This window comes from Oncorhynchus mykiss, chromosome 26 (genome assembly GCF_057628025.1).
Source record: "Oncorhynchus mykiss isolate SJ-2025 chromosome 26, ASM5762802v1, whole genome shotgun sequence".
Taxonomy (NCBI): Eukaryota; Metazoa; Chordata; class Actinopteri; order Salmoniformes; family Salmonidae; genus Oncorhynchus; species Oncorhynchus mykiss.
In genome coordinates, this window is record NC_143047.1 from 31,615,001 (window position 1) to 31,642,500 (window position 27,500).

The following is a 27,500-nucleotide window of genomic DNA, read 5'->3' on the forward strand; positions in this document are numbered from 1 at the left end:
ATACAGGGTGTTATTTGGGACACAACCCATGTTTCTGTCCTCCAGTGGCTCCAGACATAACACAAAGCAACCAGCCACATCACTGTTTCCACGTCATTAGGGTCGTTGTTAGTGGTTTACATTATGGGCCTAGGTGACTGGAGCAGGATAAATCTTTTTATTCTGTTGGGTTATATGATCTTCCAGGAAGATAAAGAGTGAACTTATACTGTACAGCCATTATAGCTGAATCATGAAATAAGTGGCCCTTAGAGAGTGGTTAGGAAACGGCAAGTCAAATATTTTCACTCAATAATGTCAAGTCCAGTTCAATAATGTCAAGTCCAGTTCAATAATGTCAAGTCCAGTTCAATAATGTCAAGTCCAGTTCAATAATGCCAAGTACAGTTCAATAATGTCAAGTACAGTTCAATAATGTCAAGTCCAGTTCAATAATGTCAAGTCCAGTTCAATAATGTCAAGTCCAGTTCAATAATGTCAAGTACAGTTCAATAATGTCAAGTACAGTTCAATAATGTCAAGTACAGTTCAATAATGTCAAGTCCAGTTTATCTGTGGGAGTTGAAGTTGTTTGAAGTGAAAGAATTATAGTACATTGACAGTTATACATTGACAGTAATACATTGACAGTTATCTTTAGACAGTAATAGCCTTAATGTAGGTCTGGTAAACCGTGTTCCATTGTATCCTATCATAACCTTTGTTACCCTGCTACCCCTACCCCCTTTCACCTGTTTCCCTTCCTGTCTCCCCTGCTACCCCTACCCCCTTTCACCTGTTTCCCTTCCTGTCTCCCTGCTACCCCTACCCCCTTTCACCTGTTTCCCTTCCTGTCTCCCTGCTACCCCTACCCCCTTTCACCTGTTTCCCTTCCTGTCTCCCCTGCTACCCCTACCCCCTTTCACCTGTTTCCCTTCCTGTCTCCCTGCTACACCTACCCCCTTTCACCTGTTTCCCTTACTGTCTCCCCTGCTACCCCTACCCCCTTTCACCTGTTTCCCTTCCTGTCTCCCCTGCTACCCCATACCCCCTTTCACCTGTTTCCCTTCCTGTCTCCCATGCTACCCCTACCCCCTTTCACCTGTTTCCCTTCCTGTCTCCCCTGCTACCCCTACCCCCTTTCACCTGTTTCCCTTCCTGTCTCCCCTGCTACCCCCTACCCCCTTTCACCTGTTTCCCTTCCTGTCTCCCCTGCTACCCCTACCCCCTTTCACCTGTTTCCCTTCCTGTCTCCCCTGCTACCCCTACCCCCTTTCACCTGTTTCCCTTCCTGTCTCCCCTGCTACCCCTACCCCCTTTCACCTGTTTCCCTTCCTGTCTCCCCTGCTACCCCTACCCCCTTTCACCTGTTTCCCTTCCTGTCTCCCCTGCTACCCCTACCCCCTTTCACCTGTTTCCCTTCCTGTCTCCCCTGCTACCCCTACCCCCTTTCACCTGTCTCCCTTCCTGTCTCCCCTGCTACCCCTACCCCCTTTCACCTGTTTCCCTTCCTGTCTCCCCTGCTACCCCTACCCCCTTTCACCTGTTTCCCTTCCTGTCTCCCCTGCTACCCCTACCCCCTTCCACCTGTCTCCCTTCCTGTCTCCCCTGCTACCCCTACCCCCTTTCACCTGTTTCCCTTCCTGTCTCCCCTGCTACCCCTACCCCCTTCCACCTGTCTCCCTTCCTGTCTCCCCTGCTACCCCTACCCCCTTTCACCTGTTTCCCTTCCTGTCTCCCCTGCTACCCCTACCCCCTTTCACCTGTTTCCCTTCCTGTCTCCCCTGCTACCCCTACCCCCTTTCACCTGTTTCCCTTCCTGTCTCCCCTGCTACCCCTACCCCCTTTCACCTGTTTCCCTTCCTGTCTCCCCTGCTACCCCTACCCCCTTTCACCTGTTTCCCTTCCTGTCTCCCTGCTACCCCTACCCCCTTTCACCTGTTTCCCTTCCTGTCTCCCCTTCTACCCCTACCCCCTTTCACCTGTTTCCCTTCCTGTCTCCCCTGCTACCCCTACCCCCTTTCACCTGTTTCCCTTCCTGTCTCCCCTGCTACCCCTACCCCCTTTCACCTGTTTCCCTTCCTGTCTCCCCTTCTACCCCTACCCCCTTTTTACCTGTTTCCCTTCCTGTCTCCCCTGCTACCCCTACCCCCTTTCACCTGTTTCCCTTCCTTTCTTCCCTGCTACCCCTACCCCCTTTCACCTGTTTCCCTTCCTGTCTCCCCTGCTACCCCTACCCCCTTTCACCTGTTTCCCTTCCTGTCTCCCCTGCTACCTCTACCCCCTTTCACCTGTTTCCCTTCCTGTCTCCCCTGTTCTCCTCCTGTCTCCCCTGTTCTCCTCCTGTCTCCCCTGCTACCCCTACCCCCTTTCACCTGTTTCCCTTCCTGTCTCCCCTGCTACCCCTACCCCCTTCCACCTGTCTCCCTTCCTGTCTCCCCTGCTACCCCTACCCCCTTTCACCTGTTTCCCCTCCTGTCTCCCCTGCTACCCCTACCCCCTTTCACCTGTTTCCCTTTCTGTCTCCCCTGCTACCTCTACCCCCTTTCACCTGTTTCCCTTCCTGTCTCCCCTGTTCTCCTCCTGTCTCCCCTGTTCTCCTCCTGTCTCCCCTGCTACCCCTACCCCCTTTCACCTGTTTCCCTTCCTGTCTCCCCTGCTACCCCTACCCCCTTCCACCTGTCTCCCTTCCTGTCTCCCCTGCTACCCCTACCCCCTTTCACCTGTTTCCCCTCCTGTCTCCCCTGCTACCCCTACCCCCTTTCACCTGTTTCCCTTCCTGTCTCCCCTGCTACCCCTACCCCCTTTCACCTGTTTCCCTTCCTGTCTCCCCTGCTACCCCTACCCCCTTTCACCTGTCTCCCTTCCTGTCTCCCCTGCTACCCCTACCCCATTTCACCTGTTTCCCTTCCTGTCTCCCCTGCTACCCCTACCCCCTTTCACCTGTTTCCCTTCCTGTCTCCCCTGCTACCCCTACCCCCTTTCACCTGTTTCCCTTCCTGTCTCCCCTGCTACCCCTACCCCCTTCCACCTGTCTCCCTTCCTGTCTCCCCTGCTACCCCTACCCCCTTTCACCTGTTTCCCTTCCTGTCTCCCCTGCTACCCCTACCCCCTTTCACCTGTTTCCCTTCCTGTCTCCCCTGCTACCTCTACCCCCTTTCACCTGTTTCCCTTCCTGTCTCCCCTGCTACCCCTACCCCCTTTCACCTGTTTCCCTTCCTGTCTCCCCTGCTACCCCTACCCCCTTTCACCTGTTTCCCTTCCTGTCTCCCCTGTTCTCCTCCTGCCTCCCCTGTTCTCCTCCTGTCTCCCCTGTTCTCCTCCTGTCTCCTCTGTTCTCCTCCTGTCTCCCCTGTTCTCCTCCTGTCTCCCCTGTTCTCCTCCTGTCTCCCCTGTTCTCCTCCTGTCTCCTCTGTCTCTCTCCCAGACATTGATGAGTGTGAGACTCCAGGGATCTGTATGAATGGCCGCTGTGTGAATACGGAGGGGTCCTTCAGGTGTGAGTGTATGGCTGGTCTGGCCGTGGGTCTGGATGGCCGCGTCTGTGTCGGTGAGTGTCTCCTCTCTAGAATCTGATCTATGATCAATCTATTATTGATTGATTGATTTGGTTTAATCAATCACAAATTCCCTTTTGGAACCCTTTTTTTCTAAGAGTGTGTGGTCATAGTATTGGTTTGGGACCATATTCCTGGTTTCACAATGTGAGTGGGCAGGCAGGAAGTGTACAGTTTGGGTCGACTGCATTCGTTCTGGATTATATCAGATCAGGGGAATGCTGCAATCCCTTCGATACACAACCCTGTTTGTTTCTCTGTTGTTTGTCTGAACGAGGGAGCGAGGGAGGGAGGGAGCGAGGGAGGGAGGGAGGGAGCGAGGGGGGAGGGAGGAGGGGAGGGAGCGAGGGAGGAGGGGGGAGGGAGGAGGGGGGAGGGAGGAGGGGGGGGAGGGAGGAGGGGGGGAGGGAGGAGGGGGGAGGGAGGAAGGGGGGAGGGGAGGGAGGGAGGGAGGAGGGAGGAGGGGAAGGAGTGAGAGAAACAGGAAGAGATAGATTCATAGTTTTCTCTGTATCCTGATTCCAGACACACATATGCGCAGCACTTGTTATGGAGGATACAAGCGGGGACAGTGTGTGAAGCCATTCTTCGGAGCCGTGACCAAGTCAGAATGCTGCTGTGCCAGTGTGGAGTACGCCTTTGGAGAGTCCTGCCAACCATGCCCACCCCAAAACTCAGGTACACACACACACACACACACACACACACACACACACACACACACACACACACACACAACTGGGTCTACATAGCCACCACTCATGCTGTTGTCCTGAGTGAAGTGGATGATCCCAGCTAACGTTAGTAATACCACAGACCAGCTGATGTCCAAAAGACAGAGCGATATGAGGGACACACTCTTGAGGCATCAAGATGGAGTCTGCAGTTTGACATTCACTCTGTCTGAGTCATGATTACAGAGATTGATATTCACGGCTGTTCCGGCTATGACAAAGTAACAGCGTTACCATGCACTGATGTTCTATGGTTGGTAACTATAACTACCACCCCCTCCACTCTTCCACCTCCACTCCTCCACCCCCCTCCACCTCCACTCCTCCACCTCCATTCCTCCACCCCCACCCTACCACCCCCTCCACTCCTCCACCTCCACTCCTCCACCCCCCTCCACCTCCACTCCTCCACCTCCATCCCCACTCCTCCACCTCCACCCCCACTCCTCCACCTCCATTCCTCCACCCCCACCCTGCCACCCCCTCCACTCCTCCACCCCCACTCCTCCACTCTGCCACCCCCCTCTACCCCTCTACCCCCACTCCTCCACCCTGCCACCCCCCTCCACCCCCACTCCTCCACCCTGCCACCCCCTCCACTCCTCCACCCCCACTCCTCCTTACTGCCACCCCCCTCCACCCCTCCACCTCGCCACACATAATAACACTACAACCAGTCATTTCTCATTAGCTCTTCCTGTTAAAGTCTGTATCAAAAAGACGCCAAAGTTCCACCACATTAAGGGGTCATTTCATATATATCCAGACCAAATGAGAAAGCATGGAAACGGATAATAACATGGTATGAAATTACTTGCTCTGAGATCTCTGGATGTTGGCAAATGTGATGTTTTCACAAAACGCTGTTATTTCGTTTAGTAGTTTCACTAACCCCTGTGTGTGTGTGTGTGTGTGTGTGTGTGTGTGTGTGTGTTTTGCAGCTGAGTTCCTGGCCCTGTGTAGTAATGGCCCCGGCACCACCAGCGATGGCAGAGGTAACGATCAAAAACGTCTCTCTCTCCCAGATATTAACCTTGTGTGCCTGTGTGTTTATCTCTCCCAGATATTAACCTTGTGTGTTTATCTCTCCCAGATATTATCCTTGTGTGTTTGTGTGTTTATCTCTCCCAGATATTAACCTTGTGTGTTTGTGTGTTTATCTCTCCCAGATATTAACCTTGTGTGCCTGTGTGTTTGTGTGTTTATCTCTCCCAGATATTAACCTTGTGTGCCTGTGTGTTTGTGTGTTTATCTCTCCCAGATATTAACCTTGTGTGCCTGTGTGTTTGTGTGTTTATCTCTCCCAGATATTAACCTTGTGTGCCTGTGTGTTTGTGTGTTTATCTCTCCCAGATATTAACCTTGTGTGCCTGTGTGTTTATCTCTCCCAGATATTAACCTTGTGTGCCTGTGTGTTTGTGTGTTTATCTCTCCCAGATATTAACCTTGTGTGCCTGTGTGTTTGTGTGTTTATCTCTCCCAGATATTAACCTTGTGTGCCTGTGTGTTTGTGTGTTTATCTCTCCCAGATATTAACTTTGTGTGCCTGTGTGTTTGTGTGTTTATCTCTCCCAGATATTAACCTTGTGTGCCTGTGTGTTTGTGTGTATATCTCTCCCAGATATTAACCTTGTGTGCCTGTGTGTTTATCTCTCCCAGATATTAACCTTGTGTGCCTGTGTGTTTGTGTGTTTATCTCTCCCAGATATTAACCTTGTGTGCCTGTGTGCCTGTGTGTTTATCTCTCCCAGATATTAACCTTGTGTGCCTGTGTGTTTGTGTGTTTATCTCTCCCAGATATTAACCTTGTGTGCCTGTGTGTTTGTGTGTTTATCTCTCCCAGATATTAACCTTGTGTGTTTGTGTGTTTATCTCTCCCAGATATTAACCTTGTGTGCCTGTGTGTTTGTGTGTTTATCTCTCCCAGATATTAACCTTGTGTGCCTGTGTGTTTGTGTGTATATCTCTCCCAGATATTAACCTTGTGTGCCTGTGTGTTTGTGTGTTTATCTCTCCCAGATATTAACCTTGTGTGCCTGTGTGTTTGTGTGTTTATCTCTCCCAGATATTAACCTTGTGTGTTTGTGTGTTTATCTCTCCCAGATATTAACCTTGTGTGCCTGTGTGTATATCTCTCCCAGATATTAACCTTGTGTGCCTGTGTGTTTATCTCTCCCAGATATTAACCTTGTGTGCCTGTGTGTTTGTGTGTTTATCTCTCCCAGATATTAACCTTGTGTGCCTGTGTGTTTGTGTGTATATCTCTCCCAGATATTAACCTTGTGTGCCTGTGTGTTTGTGTGTTTATCTCTCCCAGATATTAACCTTGTGTGCCTGTGTGTTTGTGTATATATCTCTCCCAGATATTAACCTTGTGTGCCTGTGTGTTTATGTGTTTGTGTGTTTATCTCTCCCAGATATTAACCTTGTGTGCCTGTGTGTTTGTGTGTTTGTGTGTTTATCTCTCCCAGATATTAACCTTGTGTGTTTGTGTGTTTATCTCTCCCAGATATTAATGAGTGTGCTCTGGACCCGGACATCTGTCAGAACGGTGTGTGTGAGAACATGCTGAGGACCTATAAGTGTAACTGTAACATGGGCTTTGAGGTGGACACCACTGGAAAACACTGTGTTGGTAAGTCCCATGATGTATCCTTAAAATGACTGGGTTATCCTAATGTTGCTATCCCTGTCTGTCTGTCTGTCTGTCTGTCTGTCTGTCTGTCTGTCTGTCTGTCTGTCTGTCTGTCTGTCTGTCTGTCTGTCTGTCTGTCTCTTGAGACATACTGTAGATGAATGTATCAACCCTAGAGATCGTATTAAATGAGTTCTAAGATATCATTCTGTGGTATTACCTCCGTCTGTGTATCTGTCTCCTCTCAGACATAGATGAGTGTGCAGTGAACAGGTTACTGTGTGACAACGGCCTGTGCAGGAACACTCCAGGTAGTTTCACCTGCCACTGTCCCACCGGCTTCCTGTTCCACGCTGAGACGGATGTCTGTGAAGGTGAGATACACTGGCCCAGACCAGTTACTGTCTGTCCGTCTGTCTGTCAGGGTTGGGTTTAATCACATTTAAAGTTCAGAGATTTGGAATTGGAATTTCAAGGTACTTCCGTAATTGTCTGGAATTTAAATGTGGTTGACCCCCAGCCCTGCTGTCGGTCTGTCACACAGAAGACGTGTTAGAAGCTTGTCAGGAGTAGAAAGAAAGACGTGGTAACACATCTTCCTGTAGATATTGATTTGTGGATTATTTTCTCCTCTAATTCATATAGATGTGTGTGTGTTTCTTGTCGATATTAATGAATATGTGTTGTCTCCTGCAGACATTGATGAGTGTGAGTCGAAGCCGTGTGTGAACGGGGACTGTAAGAACAGCCCGGGGTCCTACGTGTGTCTCTGCTCAGCAGGCAGCACGCTGGACGCCTCTGGAACACAGTGTATAGGTACGTGAGTATAACAACCCCTGCTGTTTGTGTGTGTGTGTGTTTGTGAGAGGATGTTACTTTTGACCAGAGGGGACTACTATCTGAGGGGCTAAAATGGCAGCTGTGAAATGTTATGATGTGTATTAGTACAGTCCTCTGCCCTCCCTCTCCCTGTCCCTGTAGAGACCAGTAAAGGCACATGTTGGCTGAAGGTGATTAACGGACGCTGTGAGATCAACATCAACGGAGCCACTCTGAAATCCCACTGCTGTTCCACACTGGGAGAGGCCTGGGGAAGTCCCTGTGCCAAGTGTGAACCAGGTTAGTGGGAACCTACAGAACCATATAGAACCATATGGAACATCTAGAATCTCTAGAACTTATAGAACCTATTTAACCTGTAGCCCTTCTCTGGGGAGAGGCCTGGGGAAGAACCTGTGCCTAGTGTGAACCAGGTGAGAATTACAACCTGTACTATAGCTAGGTGAGAATTAGAACCTGTACTGAAGCTAGGTGAGAATTAGAACCTGTACTGAAGCTAGGTGAGAATTAGAACCTGTACTGTAGCTAGGTGAGAATTAGAACCTATACTGTGGCTAGGTGAGAATTAGAACCTGTACTGTAGCTAGGTGAGAATTAGAACCTGTACTGTAGCTAGGTGAGGGTTAGAACCTGTACTGTAGCTAGGTGAGGGTTAGAACCTGTACTGTAAGTAGGTGAGAATTACAACCTGTACTGTAGCTAGGTGAGAATTAGAACCTATACTGTAGCTAGGTGAGGGTTAGAACCTGTACTGTAACTAGGTGAGAATTAGAACCTATACTGTAGCTAGGTGAGGGTTAGAACCTGTACTTTAGCTAGGTGAGGGTTAGAACCTATACTGTAGCTAGGTGAGAATTAGAACCTGTACTGTAGCTAGGTGAGAATTAGAACCTGTACTGTAGCTAGGTGAGGGTTAGAACCTGTACTGTAGCTAGGTGAGGGTTAGAACCTGTACTGTAAGTAGGTGAGAATTACAACCTGTACTGTAGCTAGGTGAGAATTAGAACCTATACTGTAGCTAGGTGAGGGTTAGAACCTGTACTGTAACTAGGTGAGAATTAGAACCTATACTGTAGCTAGGTGAGGGTTAAAACCTGTACTTTAGCTAGGTGAGGGTTAGAACCTATACTGTAACTAGGTGAGAATTACAACCTGTACTGTACCTAGGTGAGAATTAGAACCTGTACTGTAGCTAGGTGAGAATTAGAACCTGTACTGTACCTAGGTGAGAATTACAACCTGTACTGTACCTAGGTAGAATTACAACCTGTACTGTACCTAGGTAGAATTACAACCTGTACTGTAGCTAGGTGAGAATTACAACCTGTACTGTACCTAGGTAGAATTACAACCTGTACTGTAACTAGATGAGAAATACAACCTGTACTGTAGCTAGGTAGAATTACAAACGGTACTGTAGCTAGGTGAGAATTACAACCTGTACTGTAACTAGGTGAGAATTACAACCTGTACTGTACCTAGGTAGAATTACAACCTGTACTGTAGCTAGGTAGAATTACAACCTGTACTGTAGCTAGGTGAGAATTACAACCTGTACTGTAACTAGGTGAGAATTACAACCTGTACTGTACCTAGGTAGAATTACAACCTGTACTGTAGCTAGGTAGAATTACAACCTGTACTGTACCTGGGTAGAATTACAACCTGTACTGTAGCTAGGTGAGAATTACAACCTGTACTGTAACTAGGTGAGAATTACAACCTGTACTGTACCTAGGTAGAATTACAACCTGTACTGTAGCTAGGTGAGAATTACAACCTGTACTGTAGCTAGGTAGAATTACAACCTGTACTGTAGCTAGGTGAGAATTACAACCTGTACTGTAACTAGGTGAGAATTACAACCTGTACTGTACCTAGGTAGAATTACAACCTGTACTGTAGCTAGGTAGAATTACAACCTGTACTGTACCTGGGTAGAATTACAACCTGTACTGTAGCTAGGTGAGAATTACAACCTGTACTGTACCTAGGTAGAATTACAACCTGTACTGTAGCTAGGTAGAATTACAACCTGTACTGTAGCTAGGTGAGAATTACAACCTGTCCTGTAGCTAGGTATAATTACAACCTGTACTGTAGCTAGGTATAATTACAACCTGTACTGTACCTAGGTAGAATTACAACCTGTACTGTACCTAGGTAGAATTACAACCTGTACTGTAGCTAGGTGAGAATTACAACCTGTACTGTACCTAGGTAGAATTACAACCTGTACTGTACCTAGGTAGAATTACAACCTGTACTGTAGCTAGGTAGAATTACAACCTGTACTGTACCTAGGTAGAATTACAACCTGTACTGTAGCTAGGTAGAATTACAACCTGTACTGTAGCTAGGTAGAATTACAACCTGTACTGTAGCTAGGTAGAATTACAACCTGTACTGTAACTAGGTGAGAATTACAACCTGTACTGTACCTAGGTAGAATTACAACCTGTACTGTAGCTAGGTGAGAATTACAACCTGTACTGTAGCTAGGTAGAATTACAACCTGTACTGTAGCTAGGTAGAATTACAACCTGTACTGTAACTAGGTGAGAATTACAACCTGTACTGTACCTAGGTAGAATTACAACCTGTACTGTAGCTAGGTGAGAATTACAACCTGTACTGTACCTAGGTAGAATTACAACCTGTACTGTACCTAGGTAGAATTACAACCTGTACTGTAGCTAGGTAGAATTACAACCTGTACTGTACCTAGGTAGAATTACAACCTGTACTGTAGCTAGGTAGAATTACAACCTGTACTGTACCTAGGTGAGAATTAGAACCTGTACTGTAGCTAGGTGAGAATTAGAACCTGTACTGTACCTAGGTGAGAATTACAACCTGTACTGTACCTAGGTAGAATTACAACCTGTACTGTACCTAGGTAGAATTACAACCTGTACTGTAGCTAGGTGAGAATTACAACCTGTACTGTACCTAGGTAGAATTACAACCTGTACTGTAACTAGGTGAGAAATACAACCTGTACTGTAGCTAGGTAGAATTACAAACTGTACTGTAGCTAGGTGAGAATTACAACCTGTACTGTAACTAGGTGAGAATTACAACCTGTACTGTACCTAGGTAGAATTACAACCTGTACTGTAGCTAGGTAGAATTACAACCTGTACTGTACCTGGGTAGAATTACAACCTGTACTGTAGCTAGGTGAGAATTACAACCTGTACTGTACCTAGGTAGAATTACAACCTGTACTGTAGCTAGGTAGAATTACAACCTGTACTGTAGCTAGGTGAGAATTACAACCTGTCCTGTAGCTAGGTAGAATTACAACCTGTACTGTAGCTAGGTAGAATTACAACCTGTACTGTACCTAGGTAGAATTACAACCTGTACTGTACCTAGGTAGAATTACAACCTGTACTGTAGCTAGGTGAGAATTACAACCTGTACTGTACCTAGGTAGAATTACAACCTGTACTGTACCTAGGTAGAATTACAACCTGTACTGTAGCTAGGTAGAATTACAACCTGTACTGTACCTAGGTAGAATTACAACCTGTACTGTAGCTAGGTAGAATTACAACCTGTACTGTACCTAGGTAGAATTACAACCTGTACTGTAGCTAGGTAGAATTACAACCTGTACTGTAACTAGGTGAGAATTACAACCTGTACTGTACCTAGGTAGAATTACAACCTGTACTGTAGCTAGGTGAGAATTACAACCTGTACTGTAGCTAGGTAGAATTACAACCTGTACTGTAGCTAGGTAGAATTACAACCTGTACTGTAACTAGGTGAGAATTACAACCTGTACTGTACCTAGGTAGAATTACAACCTGTACTGTAGCTAGGTGAGAATTACAACCTGTACTGTACCTAGGTAGAATTACAACCTGTACTGTACCTAGGTAGAATTACAACCTGTACTGTAGCTAGGTAGAATTACAACCTGTACTGTACCTAGGTAGAATTACAACCTGTACTGTAGCTAGGTAGAATTACAACCTGTACTGTACCTAGGTAGAATTACAACCTGTACTGTAGCTAGGTAGAATTACAACCTGTACTGTAACTAGGTGAGAATTACAACCTGTACTGTACCTAGGTAGAATTACAACCTGTACTGTAGCTAGGTGAGAATTACAACCTGTACTGTAGCTAGGTAGAATTACAACCTGTACTGTAGCTAGGTAGAATTACAACCTGTACTGTAACTAGGTGAGAATTACAACCTGTACTGTACCTAGGTAGAATTACAACCTGTACTGTAGCTAGGTGAGAATTACAACCTGTACTGTACCTAGGTAGAATTACAACCTGTACTGTACCTAGGTAGAATTACAACCTGTACTGTAGCTAGGTAGAATTACAACCTGTACTGTACCTAGGTAGAATTACAACCTGTACTGTAGCTAGGTAGAATTACAACCTGTACTGTACCTAGGTAGAATTACAACCTGTACTGTAGCTAGGTAGAATTACAACCTGTACTGTACCTAGGTAGAATTACAACCTGTACTGTACCTAGGTGAGAATTACAACCTGTACTGTAGCTAGGTAGAATTACAACCTGTACTGTACCTAGGTAGAATTACAACCTGTACTGTACCTAGGTAGAATTACAACCTGTACTGTAGCTAGGTAGAATTACAACCTGTACTGTAACTAGGTGAGAATTACAACCTGTACTGTACCTAGGTAGAATTACAACCTGTACTGTAGCTAGGTAGAATTACAACCTGTACTGTACCTAGGTAGAATTACAACCTGTACTGTAACTAGGTAGAATTACAACCTGTCCTGTAGCTAGGTAGAATTACAACCTGTACTGTAGCTAGGTAGAATTACAACCTGTACTGTAGCTAGGTAGAATTACAGCCTGTACTGTAACTAGGTAGAATTACAACCTGTACTGTAGCTAGGTGAGAATTACAACCTGTACTGTAGCTAGGTAGAATTACAACCTGTACTGTACCTGGGTGAGAAGAACAACCTGTACTGTAGCTAGGTGAGGGTTAGAACCTGTACTGTAACTAGGTGAGAATTACAACCTGTACTGTACCTAGGTGAGGATTAGAACCTGTACTGTAGCTAGGTAGAATTACAACCTGTACTGTAGCTAGGTAGAATTACAACCTGTACTGTAGCTAGGCCTCTGTACCAAGTGTGAATGATCCTATAACTGGGGCCAGGAGTTTTTCCCGGTCAGGTCATGACCAGATCTATTACACATGAAAGCCTTTAGGTCAGGGTCTCACAGAATGTGGAGGTATTTTAATATGGCTTGTTCTCTCTTCCTCCTTCTCTTTCAGATCATTTCTGCACTAAGGGTTATGCTAGAGTCAGAGGGACCATCTGTGAAGGTAATGACACCTGGAGAAGGACTCCGACAAGACTCATCTTTCACTTAGCAAATACACATATTCCCTCAAATCCAGTGTTGGATTTCAAAAACGGGTTATAATGCAGTTTTTTGCATTGATTGTTTGCGTTGGCATGTATCAAATGACGCTTTATTTACACAGCACATTTCAGACATGGAATGCAACACAATGTTCTTCACAAGACAAAACAAATAACAAACTATGAAAATAAAAACTGAAATATTTACTACACAGCAAACCTAAGAGGATAAAAAACTAAAGAATAACAATAAAAACTCAAAAGCACCCTAAGGAATAGCAAAGCGAAAAACGTGTGTTTTAAAAAGATGTCTACAGTTTCGGCTCTCCTCAGGTTCTCTGGCAGGCTAATCCAGAGGCTGGGGGCATAATAACTAAATGCTGCCTCTCCATGCCTCTTGGTCCTAGGCTTTGGGATAGTTAAAAGGCCTCTGCCAAAGAACCTGAGGGACCTACTGGGTACATAACTTAAAAGCATGTCTGACATGTATTGGGGTGCACAATCGTGGATTGATTTATAAACGAATAGAAGAATCTTTAAATTAATTATATTACTCACAGGCAGCCAGTGCAGAGACCTTAAAACTGGTGTAATGTGTGTTCTCCGTCTGGTCTTGGTCAGTACCCGTGCTGCAGCATTTTGTATGTTTTGCAGTTGACCAATGGCTTTCTTGGGTAGACCAGAAAGGAGAGCATTACAGTAGTCAAGCCTGCTTGTAATAAAAGCATGGATGAGTCTCTGTATCAGCCTGAGAGAGAAACGACGGCATCTTGGCAATGTTCCTCAGGTGGTATAAAGCTATTTTGGTCACATTCCCAGTGTGTGATTCGAAATTGAGTTCAGAATCTAAAATAACCCCTAGATGTTTTATCTGCTGTTTCTAATTGTCTTGTTGGATAAAGTATATAGAGCTCAACACATTCATAAATGCAAAGGCCTTGGAGTCAGTCTCTTTGTCAACATGAATATTAGGGTTAGGGTTAGGGTTGTCAACATGAATATTAAAATCACCCAACGCAATGATTATATCATAGTTCTCATGGACAATAAATAGTTCTGTTAGTTGACTTAACGTTGTATTATTCTGTTGTTGATAACAGGCTCTAGTATGTGTGTCTGTTGTGTTTCTAGTGTTGTGTTGTTGTTAATGGAGTCTAGGTTGTGTGTTCTCTCTCCACCTGTAGATGTTAATGAGTGTGAGGTGTTTCCGGGGGTGTGTATCAATGGGAAGTGTGTGAACACCGTGGGTTCCTTCATCTGCCAGTGTCCCTCTGGGATGACCGTCGACGCCACCGGACGAACATGTATAGGTGGGTACTGTAGTCCACAAGCACTACGCTAATGGGTACTGTAGTCCATTACACTGTTGTGTACTCCACAAGAATTATAAGATTCAAAATGGGGTCATTGCCTTTCATTTCTGGATGTACTACATTTTTTAAAACTGATTTTGCGTTACGGTGTTTTGTTATCGTATGTTTCCCCCTCCAGACCTGCGTACAGAGCAGTGTTATCTGAGCCACGAGGATGAGCGTTGTGGAGCCCCTATCCAGGGTCGTCACCGTGTGGACGCGTGCTGCTGCTCGGTGGGTGTGGCCTGGGGCCCAGAATGTGACGAGTGTCCGGAGAAAGGCTCTCAGGAGTACAGCCAGCTCTGTCCCAGGGGACCCGGCTTCGCAAACAGAGGAGACTTCATTAATGGACGGCCCTTCCTCAAAGGTTGGCCGGATACATTCCATTTCAAACCTACTCCCTTCCCCTAACTTCTATATTCCTTCAGGTCCTTCCTCAAGGGGGCATACAATGCCCATAGTACGGGTAGCCATTTGATTACCTGTTCAGGAGTCTTATGGCTTGGGGGTATAAATTGTTGAGGAGAGAGAACAGTCTATGACTGGGGAAGCTGGGGTCTTTGACTATTTTTAGGGCCTTCCTCTGACACCGCTTGGTGTAAAGGTCCTGGATGGCAGGCAGTTTAGCACCAGTGATGTACTGGGCCGTACGCACTACCCTTGCGGTCAGAGGCCGAGCAATTGCCGTACCAGGCAGTGATGCAACCAGTTGCAGCTGTAGAACCTTTTGAGGATCTCAGGACCAATGCCAAATCTTTTTAGTTTCCTGAGGGGGAATAGGCTTTGTTATGCCCTCTTCACGACTGTCTTGGTCTGTTTTGACCGTTCTAGTTTGTTGTTGATGTGGACACCAAGGAACTTGAAGCCCTCAACCTGCTCCACTAGAGTCCCGTTGATGAGAACGGGGGTGTGCTCGGTCCTCCTTTTCCTGTAGTTCACAATAATCTCCTTAGTCTTGGTTACGTTGAGGGATAGGTTGTTATTCTGGCACCACCCGGCCAGGTCTCTGACATCCTCCCTATAGGCTGTCTCGTCGTTGTTGGTGATCAGGCCTACCACTGTTGTGTCATCTGCAAACTTAATGATGGTGTTGGAGTCGTGCCTTGCCATACAGTCGTGGGTGAACAGGGAGTACAGGAGGGGACTGAGCACGCACCCTTGGAGAGCTCCAGTGTTGAGGATCAGCGTGGCAGATGTATTGCTACCTTCCCTCACCACCTGGGGGCGGCCTGTCAGGAAGTCCAGGATCCAGTTGCAAAGGGAGGTGTTTAGTCCCAGGACTCTTAGCTTAGTGATGAGCTTTGAGGGTACTATAGTGTTGAACACTGAGCTGTAGTCAATGAATAGCATTCTCACATAGGTGTTCCTTTTGTCCAGGTGGGAAAGGGCAGTGTGGAGTGCAATAGAGATTGCATCATCTGTGGATCTGTTTGGGCGGTATGCAAATTGGAGTGGGTCTAGGGTTTCTGGGATAATTGTGTTGATGTGAGCCATTACCAACCTTTCAAAGCACTTGGCTACGGACGTGAGTGCTACGGGTCTGTAGTCATTTAGGCATGTTGCCTTTGTGTTCTTGGGCACAGGGACTATGGTGGTCTGCTTGAACATGTTGGTATTACAGACTCAGTCAGGGACATGTTGAAAATGTCAGTTAAGACACCTGCCAGTTGGTCAGCACATGCCCAGAGCACACGTCCTGGTAATCCATCTGGCTCCGCAGCCTTGTGTATGTTGACCCGTTTAAAGGTCTTGCTCACATCGGCTACGGAGAGCGTGATCACACAGTCGTCCGGAACAGCTGATGCTCTCATGCATGCCTCAGTGTTGCTTGCCTCGAAGCGAGCATAGACGTGATTTAGCTCGTCTGGTAGGCTCGTGTCACTTGGCAGCTCGCGGCTGTGCTTCCCTTTGTAGTCTGTAGTAGTTTGCAAGCCCTGCCACATAAGACGAGCGTCGGAGCCGGTGTAGTATGATTCAATCTTAGCCCTGTATTGACGCTTTGCCTATTTTATTGTTCGTCGCAGGGCATTCTTGTAAGCTTCCGGGTTAGAGTCCCATACCTTGAAAGCGGCAGCTCTACCATTTAGCTCAGTGCGAAGGTTGCCTGTAATCCATGGCTTCTGGTTGGGGTATGTACATACAGTCACTGTGGGGACGAAGTCCTCGATGCACTTATTGATAAAGCCAGTGACTGATGTGGTGTACTCCTCAATGCCATCGGAAGAATCCCGGAACATGTTCCAGTCTGTGATAGCAAAACAGTCCTGTAGTTTAGCATCTGCTTCATCTGACCATTTTTTTATAGACTGAGTCACTGGTGCTTCCTGCTTTAATTTTTGCTTGTAAGCAGGAATCAGGGGGATAGAGTTGTGGTCAGATTTACCAAATGGAGGGCGAGGGAGAGCTTTGTACATGTCTCTGTGTGTGGAGTACAGGTGATCTGGAATTGTTTTCCCTCTGGTTGCACATTTAACATGTTGATGGAAATTTGGTAGAAGTGATTTCAGTTTCTCTGCATTAAAGTCTCCGGCCACTAGGAGCGCCGCCTCTGGGTGAGTGGTTTCCTGTTTGCTTATTTCCTTATACAGCTGACTGAGTGCGGTCTTAGTGCCAGCATCTGTCTGTGGTGGTAAATAGTCAGCCACAAAAAGTATAGCTGAAAACTTTCTAGGCAAGTAGTGTGGCCTGCAATTTATCACAATATACTCTACTTCAGGCGAGCAAAATCTAGGGGAAATGACAACAAAATAACAGGTCAACAAACTCAAAAACCTGCTGTAACCTCTCTCTCTCTCTCTCTCTCTCTCTCTCTCTCTCTCTCTCTCTCTCAATTCGATTCAAATGGCTTTATTGCTATGGGAAACATATGTTTACATTGCCAAAGCAAGTAAAATATATAATAAGTCCTTCTCTCTCTCTATTTGTCTCTCTATCTCTCTCTCTATCCCTCCATCCCTCCTTACCTCCCTCTTTCTTAGATATAAACGAGTGTAAGATGATCCACAGCTTGTGCTCCAATGGGAAGTGTAGGAACACCATCGGTAGTTTCCGTTGTCGCTGTGACAACGGCTTCGCTCTGGACTCTGATGAGAGGAACTGTACAGGTCAGTCTACAGCTCATACAGAGCATACATCTAGAGCTCCGTCTAAAGCTTTCAGACACACAAGATAGTATATGTCAAAACAGCGCATCAGAAATACTACATTACTCACAATGCAATGTCTCTTAATGTGTTTTTGGAAACTAACTGTGATGTGTGTGTGGGTGTTTCTCCTTCCAGACATCGACGAATGCCGTATCTCTCCAGACCTGTGTGGTCAGGGCACGTGTGTGAACACAGGTGGGAACTTCGAGTGCGAATGTTTTGAAGGTTACGAGAGCGGCTTCATGATGATGAAAAACTGCATGGGTGAGTAGAGGACCTAAACACACCTGAACACACCGAGACATACCTGGACACACCTGCACACACCTTAACACACCTGGACACACCTGCACACACCTTAACACACCTGGACACACCTGCACACACCTGGACACACCTGCACACACCTGGATACACCTTAACACACTTGGATACACCTTAACACACGTGCACACACCTGGATACACCTTAACACACCTGCACACACCTTAACACACCTGCACACACCTTCACACACCTGGACACACCTGCACACACCTGGACACACCTGCATACACCTGGACACACCTGCACACACTTTCACACACCTTAACACACCTGGATACACCTTAACACACCTGGATACACCTTAACACACCTGCACACACTTGCACACACCTTAACACACCTGGATACACCTTAACACACCTGCACACACCTGGATACACCTTAACACACCTGGATACACCTTAACACACTTGTACACACCTGGATACACCTTAACACACCTGCACACACCTTAATACACCTGCACACACTTGCACACACCTGCACACACCTGGACACACCTGCACACAATTGCACACACTTGCACACACCTGGATACACCTTAACACACCTGCACACACCTGGACACACCTGCACACACCTTAACACACCTGCACACACCTAGACACAACTGAACACACCTTAACACAGCTGGACACAACTGGACACACCTGGACAGACCTGAACACACCTGAACACAACCGAACACACCTGAACACACCTGGACACAACCGAACACACCTGAACACACCTGGACACATCTGGACACAACCGAACACACCTGAACACACCTGGACACATCTGGACACAACCGAACACACCTGAACACACCTGCACACACCTGGACACAACCGAACACACCTGAACACACCTGGACACATCTGGACAGAGCTGAACACATCTGGACAGAGCTGAACACATCTGGACACATCTGGACAGAGCTGAACACATCTGGACACATCTGGACAGAGCTGAACACATCTGGACACATCTGGACAGAGCTGAACACATCTGGACAGAGATGAACACATCTGGACAGAGCTGAACACATCTGGACACATCTGGACAGAGCTGAACACATCTGGACACATCTGGACAGAGCTGAACACATCTGGACACATCTGGACAGAGCTGAACACATCTGGACAGAGATGAACACATCTGGACAGAGCTGAACACATCTGGACAGAGCTGAACACACCTGGACACATCTGGACAGCTGTCCCATCCCAGTACTAGATTCTACCTCTATCAGTACTGTATTGTGGAGTACATGACAGATGAAAACAAATTCAGTCTATAATAACATAATAACACATAAGGAAACTCCATCTCCATAGTAACTCCATCTCCATAGTAATTCCATCTCCATAGTAACTCCTTCTCCATAGTAACTCCTTCTCCATAGTAACTCCATCTCCATAGTAATTCCATCTCCATAGTAACTCCTTCTCCATAGTAACTCCTTCTCCATAGTAACTCTGCCACAGGCCCTTAAAACGCTCTATGAAGTGGATCAGGGCAGGGGAGTCCTGCCATGCTGACATCCTGTTACAGACCCAGTACTCAAGCACCGTGTGTGTGTGTGTGTGTGTGTGTGTGTGTGTGTGTGTTTTGTGTGTGTGTGTGTGTGTGTGTGTGTGTGTGTGTGTGTGTGTGTGTGTGTGTGTGTGTGTGTGTGTGTGTGTGTGTGTGTGTGTGTGTGTTTGTGTGTGTGTGTAAGGAAGAGAGGGGGATTCGCTCCCCAGGCCTGTGCTGTGTGCGTGTTACAGCCTTTATGGGAATACCAGCCATACATTTAGAGCACGCTCAGATCACTCCCTATACTCTCAACCCACAGTACCATTTTTCTCTGGATAATTGTATTTTACTGCTTGATTTACACACACACACACTCCAGCATCCAGACGGTTTTATATGCAATTACTGGTCATAATGTCCTGACATCTGTGAAAATGTTTCATGTTCAATGGTTTATTTCTCTATTTATGAATGTAATAGCCATGGCTTGGCTTTGAACACATTCCTGACTGAGTAAAATTATATTTATTATTCCCACTAAGTAGTAATGACTACAGATGACAAAATATGGATGAATAGTCTGACGTATGTGACTCTCGCTCTCTCTTTGTCTTTCTTTCTTTCTTTCTTTCTTTCTTTCTTTCTTTCTTTCTTTCTTTCTGTCTTATGTGTGTGTGTGTTTGTCTCTCTCTCACTCTGTGTTCTCTCCTCCCAGACATTGATGAGTGTGAGCGGAACCCTCTGCTGTGTCGCGGTGGTGAGTGTGTGAACAACGAGGGCAGCTTCCAGTGTTTGTGTCCCGACGGACACGAGATTGCCCCCGACGGATCCGCCTGTCTCGGTGAGTGATGAGGTCATCAGTGTGAGACCCTTTTTTGGTTCCAGGTAGAACCCTTTTGGTTTCGGGTGAAACCCTTTCAACCAGGGACAGCTGAAGAACCCGAAAGCCTTTTATTAAGAGTGTCGGCTGCCTTAAAACTAGGACACATCAATGAAATAGTGTGGTGACTGAGAGAACTTGAGTTGATTTAATGGCAACAAATACAAAAAGAAAATGTTAGATTTGTGTGCAGATTTTTCCATTGACAGTGGTATAATCCTATCAGAATGAACAGGAACATGACTGGAGTGTGTGTGCACGTGCATGTGTGTGCGAGTTGATCACTCATCCTTACCCATCTTGCCCCTGGTTGTGTTTTGTAGCTGATTTAGAAAGGGAAGTCTCAAGGGGTAAATGAGGATGATCTATTGATTTAGAAAGGGAAGTCTCTAGGGGTAAATGAGGATGATCTATTGATTTAGAAAGGGAAGTCTCTAGGAGTAAAGGAGGAGGAGGATCTATTGATTTAGAAAGGGAAGTCTCTAGGAGTAATAGGAGGAGGAGGATCTATTGATTTAGAAAGGGAAGTCTCTAGGGGTAAATGAGGATGATCTATTGATTTAGAAAGGGAAGTCTCTAGGAGTAAAGGAGGAGGAGGATCTATTGATTTAGAAAGGGAAGTCTCTAGGAGTAAATGAGGAGGATGATCTATTGATTTAGAAAGGGAAGTCTCTAGGGGTAAATGAGGATGATCTATTGATTTAGAAAGGGAAGTCTAGGAGTAAATGAGGAGGATGATCTATTGATTTAGAAAGGGAAGTCTCTAGGGGTAAATGAGGATGATCTATTGATTTAGAAAGGGAAGTCTAGGAGTAAATGAGGAGGATGATCTATTGATTTAGAAAGGGAAGTCTCTAGGAGTAAATGAGGAGGATGATCTATTGATTTAGAAAGGGAAGTCTCTAGGAGTAAATGAGGAGGATGATCTATTGATTTAGAAAGGGAAGTCTCTAGGGGTAAATGAGGATGATCTATTGATTTAGAAAGGGAAGTCTAGGAGTAAATGAGGAGGATGATCTATTGATTTAGAAAGGGAAGTCTCTAGGAGTAAATGAGGAGGATGATCTATTGATTTAGAAAGGGAAGTCTCTAGGAGTAAATGAGGAGGATGATCTATTGATTTAGAAAGGGAAGTCTCTAGGGGTAAATGAGGATGATCTATTGATTTAGAAAGGGAAGTCTCTAGGAGTAAATGAGGAGGATGATCTATTGATTTAGAAAGGGAAGTCTCTAGGGGTAAATGAGGATGATCTATTGATTTAGAAAGGGAAGTCTCTAGGAGTAAAGGAGGAGGAGGATCTATTGATTTAGAAAGGGAAGTCTCTAGGAGTAAATGAGGAGGAGGATCTATTGATTTAGAAAGGGAAGTCTCTAGGGGTAAATGAGGAGGATGATCTATTGATTTAGAAAGGGAAGTCTCTAGGGGTAAATGAGGAGGATGATCTATTGATTTAGAAAGGGAAGTCTCTAGGGGTAAATGAGGAGGATGATCTATTGATTTAGAAAGGGAAGTCTCTAGGGGTAAATGAGGAGGAGGATCTATTGATTTAGAAAGGGAAGTCTCTAGGGGTAAATGAGGAGGATGATCTATTGATTTAGAAAGGGAAGTCTCTAGGAGTAAATGAGGAGGATTATCTATTGATTTAGAAAGGGAAGTCTCTAGGGGTAAATGAGGAGGATGATCTATTGATTTAGAAAGGGAAGTCTCTAGGGGTAAATGAGGAGGAGGATCTATTGATTTAGAAAGGGAAGTCTCTAGGAGTAAATGAGGAGGATGATCTATTGATTTAGAAAGGAAAGTCTCTAGGAGTAAATGAGGAGGATGATCTATTGATTTAGAAAGGGAAGTCTCTAGGGGTAAATGAGGAGGAGGATCTATTGATTTAGAAAGGGAAGTCTCTAGGGGTAAATGAGGAGGAGGATCTATTGATTTAGAAAGGGAAGTCTCTAGGAGTAAATGAGGAGGATGATCTATTGATTTAGAAAGGGAAGTCTCTAGGGGTAAATGAGGAGGATTATCTATTGATTTAGAAAGGGAAGTCTCTAGGGGTAAATGAGGAGGAGGATCTATTGATTTAGAAAGGGAAGTCTCTAGGAGTAAATGAGGAGGATGATCTATTGATTTAGAAAGGGAAGTCTCTAGGAGTAAATGAGGAGGATGATCTATTGATTTAGAAAGGGAAGTCTCTAGGGGTAAATGAGGAGGAGGATCTATTGATTTAGAAAGGGAAGTCTCTAGGAGTAAATGAGGAGGATGATCTATTGATTTAGAAAGGGAAGTCTCTAGGAGTAAATGAGGAGGATGATCTATTGATTTAGAAAGGGAAGTCTCTAGGGGTAAATGAGGAGGAGGATCTATTGATTTAGAAAGGGAAGTCTCTAGGAGTAAATGAGGAGGATGATCTATTGATTTAGAAAGGGAAGTCTAGGAGTAAATGAGGAGGATGATCTATTGTCCAACAGCTTCACAATCATCTCCACATGTAGAGACAAGATGGAGCAACTGTGTTTATTGGTGGGGTTGTTTTTAATGGCCTGTTTAATGGTGTGTGTGTGTGTGTGTGTGTGTGTGTGTGTGTGTGTGTGTGTGTGTGTGTGTGTGTGTGTGTGTGTGTGTGTGTGTGTGTGTGTGTGTGTGTGTGTGTGTGTGTGTGTGTGTGTGTGTGTGTGTGTGTGTGTGTGTGTGTGTGTGTGTGCGGTGCGTGCGTGCGTGTGTGTGTGTGTTCCACAGATATTAATGAGTGTGAACTGAGTGAGAAGCTGTGTCGGAACGGTCAGTGTGTGAATATGATTGGACGTTACCAGTGTTCCTGTGATACGGGATATAAATCCACGGAGGACAGACTGGCCTGTGTCGGTAAGATAACTCTGTTCCAACAACTACACTGTTAGTTCTCTATTATTCAACTAGTATTGTGATTTGTCTGCGTCCTTCAAACAGGAAAGGGGTGTTGATATAGTACTATTTGTTTTTGTGTCATATGAACCAGTGTCTGTAGCCATGGCGACCAAATCCTTCAGACTTAAATGACAGAAATGCTTGATGTGTAGGATAGGAAGAGTTATGAGCATGTCTCAAGTTATGTTTCATTCTTATGATGTGTGTGTAGTAACATGTATGTGTGTTCATTCCCTCCTGCATGCAGACATTGATGAGTGTACGATCCAGAATGGAGGTTGTGAGACATTCTGTACCAACTCAGAGGGGAGCTATGAGTGCAGCTGTCGCTCTGGATACGCCCTGATGCCAGACCTCAGGACCTGCACTGGTCAGTAGGACTGTTAGATGATCTCTCTCTCTCTCTCTCTCTCTCTTTCTCTCTCTCTATCTCTCTCTCTCGTGTCTCAGTCTCTCTCTCTGTCAGTCTATGTCTCTCTGTCCTCCACCCCTACTTCAACCCAACCTGTTTGTCTATTTGTTCACCAGGAGCCAGGGAGAGCCCTATAACACTTAAATACACTGTGTTTCTAGACAGTTAGACATAGACGTCCTACCTCCAGACAGGGCCTTGGGAGGGGACTGGGAATAATTTCCTTTGATATCAGTCTCATCCCTCTCAACACATGACTCCCATTTGGCTCTGTTACCAGGGAGAGATACAACAGCCCAAATCATACAAAATGGTACAATAAATTGAAACACAGAAGCACATTGTTGACTAATCTTACCATTTCCCCATGTTTTCTCCTGTTTACTGTTGGTTGCCAGGTGAGCAGCTATGCAAGATGTCTTTCCTCAGCTGGTATGAATGTGAACTGGTCTATGTTCAGCAGACTGTCTGTCTACAGTTCTGTCCTTCTCTGTCCTTACAGACATATGTGTGTCTGTCCTTTCCTGTCCTTACAGACATATGTGTGTCTGTCCTTCTCTGTCCTTACAGACATATGTGTGTCTGTCCTTCTCTGTCCTTACAGACATATGTGTGTCTGTCCTTCTCTGTCCTTACAGACATATGTGTGTCTGTCCTTCTCTGTCCTTACAGACATATGTGTGTCTGTCCTTCTCTGTCCTTACAGACATATGTGTGTCTGTCCTTTTCTGTCCTTAAAGACATATGGGTGTCTGTCCTTTTCTGTCCTTAAAGACATATGTGTGTCTGTCCTTCTCTGTCCTTACAGACATATGTGTGTCTGTCCTTCTCTGTCCTTACAGATATATGTGTGTCTGTTGGATTAGTGAGTGTTCTAGTGAATGTGTTATTCTGTCTCCCTCCAGACATTGATGAGTGTGAGGACAGTCCAGACATCTGTGATGGAGGCCAGTGTACCAACATCCCAGGAGAGTACCAGTGTCTCTGCTTCGATGGATTCATGTCTTCTGAAGATATGAAGACCTGTCTGGGTAACTAACCTACCTGTCTAGCGCTCTAAGCCTGTTGCTGTCTAATCAACACAAAACAACAGGGAAGGAGTGGGACTACACCACTGCTTCAAGAACTAAAACTACCTAACAGCCCCCAGTAGAGTTGTGTGGGTAAACTTTCACATACATAGTATCACATGGTGAGACATGTATTCAGTGTTGTTGTTAGTTTTGAACGGTGAGACATGTATTCAGTGTTGTTGTTAGTTTTGAATGGTGAGACATGTATTCAGTGTTGTTGTTAGTTTTGAATGGTGAGACATGTATTCAGTGTTGTTATTAGTTTTGAATGGTGAGACATGTATTCAGTGTTGTTATTAGTTTTGAATGGTGAGACATGTATTCAGTGTTGTTATTAGTTTTGAATGGAGAGACATGTATTCAGTGTTGTTATTAGTTTTGAATGGTGAGACATGTATTCAGTGTTGTTATTAGTTTTGAACGGTGAGACATGTATTCAGTGTTGTTATTAGTTTTGAATGGTGAGACATGTATTCAGTGTTGTTGTTAGTTTTGAATGGTGAGACATGTATTCAGTGTTGTTATTAGTTTTGAACGGTGAGACATGTATTCAGTGTTGTTATTAGTTTTGAATGGTGAGACATGTATTCAGTGTTGTTGTTATTAGTTTTGAACTGTGAGACATGTATTCAGTGTTGTTGTTAGTTTTGAATGGTGAGACATGTATTCAGTGTTGTTGTTAGTTTTGAATGGTGAGACATGTATTCAGTGTTGTTGTTAGTTTTGAATGGTGAGACATGTATTCAGTGTTGTTATTAGTTTTGAATGGTGAGACATGTATTCAGTGTTGTTGTTATTAGTTTTGAACGGTGAGACATGTATTCAGTGTTGTTGTTAGTTTTGAATGGTGAGACATGTATTCAGTGTTGTTATTAGTTTTGAATGGTGAGACATGTATTCAGTGTTGTTATTAGTTTTGAATGGTGAGACATGTATTCAGTGTTGTTATTAGTTTTGAATGGTGAGACATGTATTCAGTGTTGTTGTTAGTTTTGAATGGTGAGACATGTATTCAGTGTTGTTATTAGTTTTGAACGGTGAGACATGTATTCAGTGTTGTTGTTATTAGTTTTGAACGGTGAGACATGTATTCAGTGTTGTTGTTAGTTTTGAATGGTGAGACATGTATTCAGTGTTGTTATTAGTTTTGAATGGTGAGACATGTATTCAGTGTTGTTGTTAGTTTTGAATGGTGAGACATGTATTCAGTGTTGTTGTTAGTTTTGAATGGTGAGACATGTATTCAGTGTTGTTATTAGTTTTGAACGGTGAGACATGTATTCAGTGTTGTTATTAGTTTTGAATGGTGAGACATGTATTCAGTGTTGTTGTTAGTTTTGAATGGTGAGACATGTATTCAGTGTTGTTGTTGTTAGTTTTGAATGGTGAGACATGTATTCAGTGTTGTTATTAGTTTTGAACGGTGAGACATGTATTCAGTGTTGTTATTAGTTTTGAATGGTGAGACATGTATTCAGTGTTGTTATTAGTTTTGAATGGTGAGACATGTATTCAGTGTTGTTATTAGTTTTGAATGGTGAGACATGTATTCAGTGTTGTTATTAGTTTTGAATGGTGAGACATGTATTCAGTGTTGTTGTTAGTTTTGAATGGTGAGACATGTATTCAGTGTTGTTATTAGTTTTGAACGGTGAGACATGTATTCAGTGTTGTTATTAGTTTTGAATGGTGAGACATGTATTCAGTGTTGTTATTAGTTTTGAATGGTGAGACATGTATTCAGTGTTGTTATTAGTTTTGAACGGTGAGACATGTATTCAGTGTTGTTATTAGTTTTGAACGGTGAGACATGTATTCAGTGTTGTTATTAGTTTTGAATGGTGAGACATGTATTCAGTGTTGTTATTAGTTTTGAACGGTGAGACATGTATTCAGTGTTGTTATTAGTTTTGAATGGTGAGACATGTATTCAGTGTTGTTATTAGTTTTGAACGGTGAGACATGTATTCAGTGTTGTTGTTAGTTTTGAATGGTGAGACATGTATTCAGTGTTGTTGTTAGTTTTGAATGGTGAGACATGTATTCAGTGTTGTTGTTATTAGTTTTGAATGGTGAGACATGTATTCAGTGTTGTTATTAGTTTTGAATGGTGAGACATGTATTCAGTGTTGTTATTAGTTTTGAATGGTGAGACATGTATTCAGTGTTGTTATTAGTTTTGAATGGTGAGACATGTATTCAGTGTTGTTGTTAGTTTTGAACGGTGAGACATGTATTCAGTGTTGTTGTTAGTTTTGAACGGTGAGACATGTATTCAGTGTTGTTGTTAGTTTTGAATGGTGAGACATGTATTCAGTGTTGTTATTAGTTTTGAATGGTGAGACATGTATTCAGTGTTGTTATTAGTTTTGAATGGTGAGACATGCATTCAGTGTTGTTATTAGTTTTGAACGGTGAGACATGTATTCAGTGTTGTTGTTAGTTTTGAATGGTGAGACATGTATTCAGTGTTGTTGTTAGTTTTGAATGGTGAGACATGTATTCAGTGTTGTTGTTAGTTTTGAATGGTGAGACATGTATTCAGTGTTGTTGTTAGTTTTGAACGGTGAGACATGTATTCAGTGTTGTTGTTAGTTTTGAATGGTGAGACATGTATTCAGTGTTGTTGTTAGTTTTGAATGGTGAGACATGTATTCAGTGTTGTTATTAGTTTTGAATGGTGAGACATGTATTCAGTGTTGTTGTTAGTTTTGAACGGTGAGACATGTATTCAGTGTTGTTGTTAGTTTTGAATGGTGAGACATGTATTCAGTGTTGTTG

At 44.5% G+C, this 27,500-nt stretch overlaps 1 protein-coding gene across 1 annotated transcript in view; it reads left to right on the top strand.

Moving 5' to 3' along the window:
• The window catches only part of LOC110516722 (fibrillin-1), a 149,670-nt gene that overhangs the window by 49,488 nt on the left and 72,682 nt on the right, over positions 1 to 27,500 (top strand). The window contains exons 17-32 of the mRNA XM_090222708.1: positions 3,407 to 3,529; positions 4,062 to 4,214; positions 5,212 to 5,265; positions 6,780 to 6,905; positions 7,154 to 7,279; positions 7,602 to 7,721; positions 7,887 to 8,024; positions 13,040 to 13,090; positions 14,315 to 14,440; positions 14,622 to 14,849; positions 17,461 to 17,586; positions 17,764 to 17,892; positions 20,171 to 20,296; positions 23,067 to 23,192; positions 23,482 to 23,604; positions 24,552 to 24,677. Of these exons, the coding sequence (XP_090078834.1) occupies positions 3,407 to 3,529; positions 4,062 to 4,214; positions 5,212 to 5,265; positions 6,780 to 6,905; positions 7,154 to 7,279; positions 7,602 to 7,721; positions 7,887 to 8,024; positions 13,040 to 13,090; positions 14,315 to 14,440; positions 14,622 to 14,849; positions 17,461 to 17,586; positions 17,764 to 17,892; positions 20,171 to 20,296; positions 23,067 to 23,192; positions 23,482 to 23,604; positions 24,552 to 24,677 (2,001 nt within the window). The remainder of the gene's footprint in view (positions 1 to 3,406; positions 3,530 to 4,061; positions 4,215 to 5,211; positions 5,266 to 6,779; positions 6,906 to 7,153; positions 7,280 to 7,601; positions 7,722 to 7,886; positions 8,025 to 13,039; positions 13,091 to 14,314; positions 14,441 to 14,621; positions 14,850 to 17,460; positions 17,587 to 17,763; positions 17,893 to 20,170; positions 20,297 to 23,066; positions 23,193 to 23,481; positions 23,605 to 24,551; positions 24,678 to 27,500) is intronic.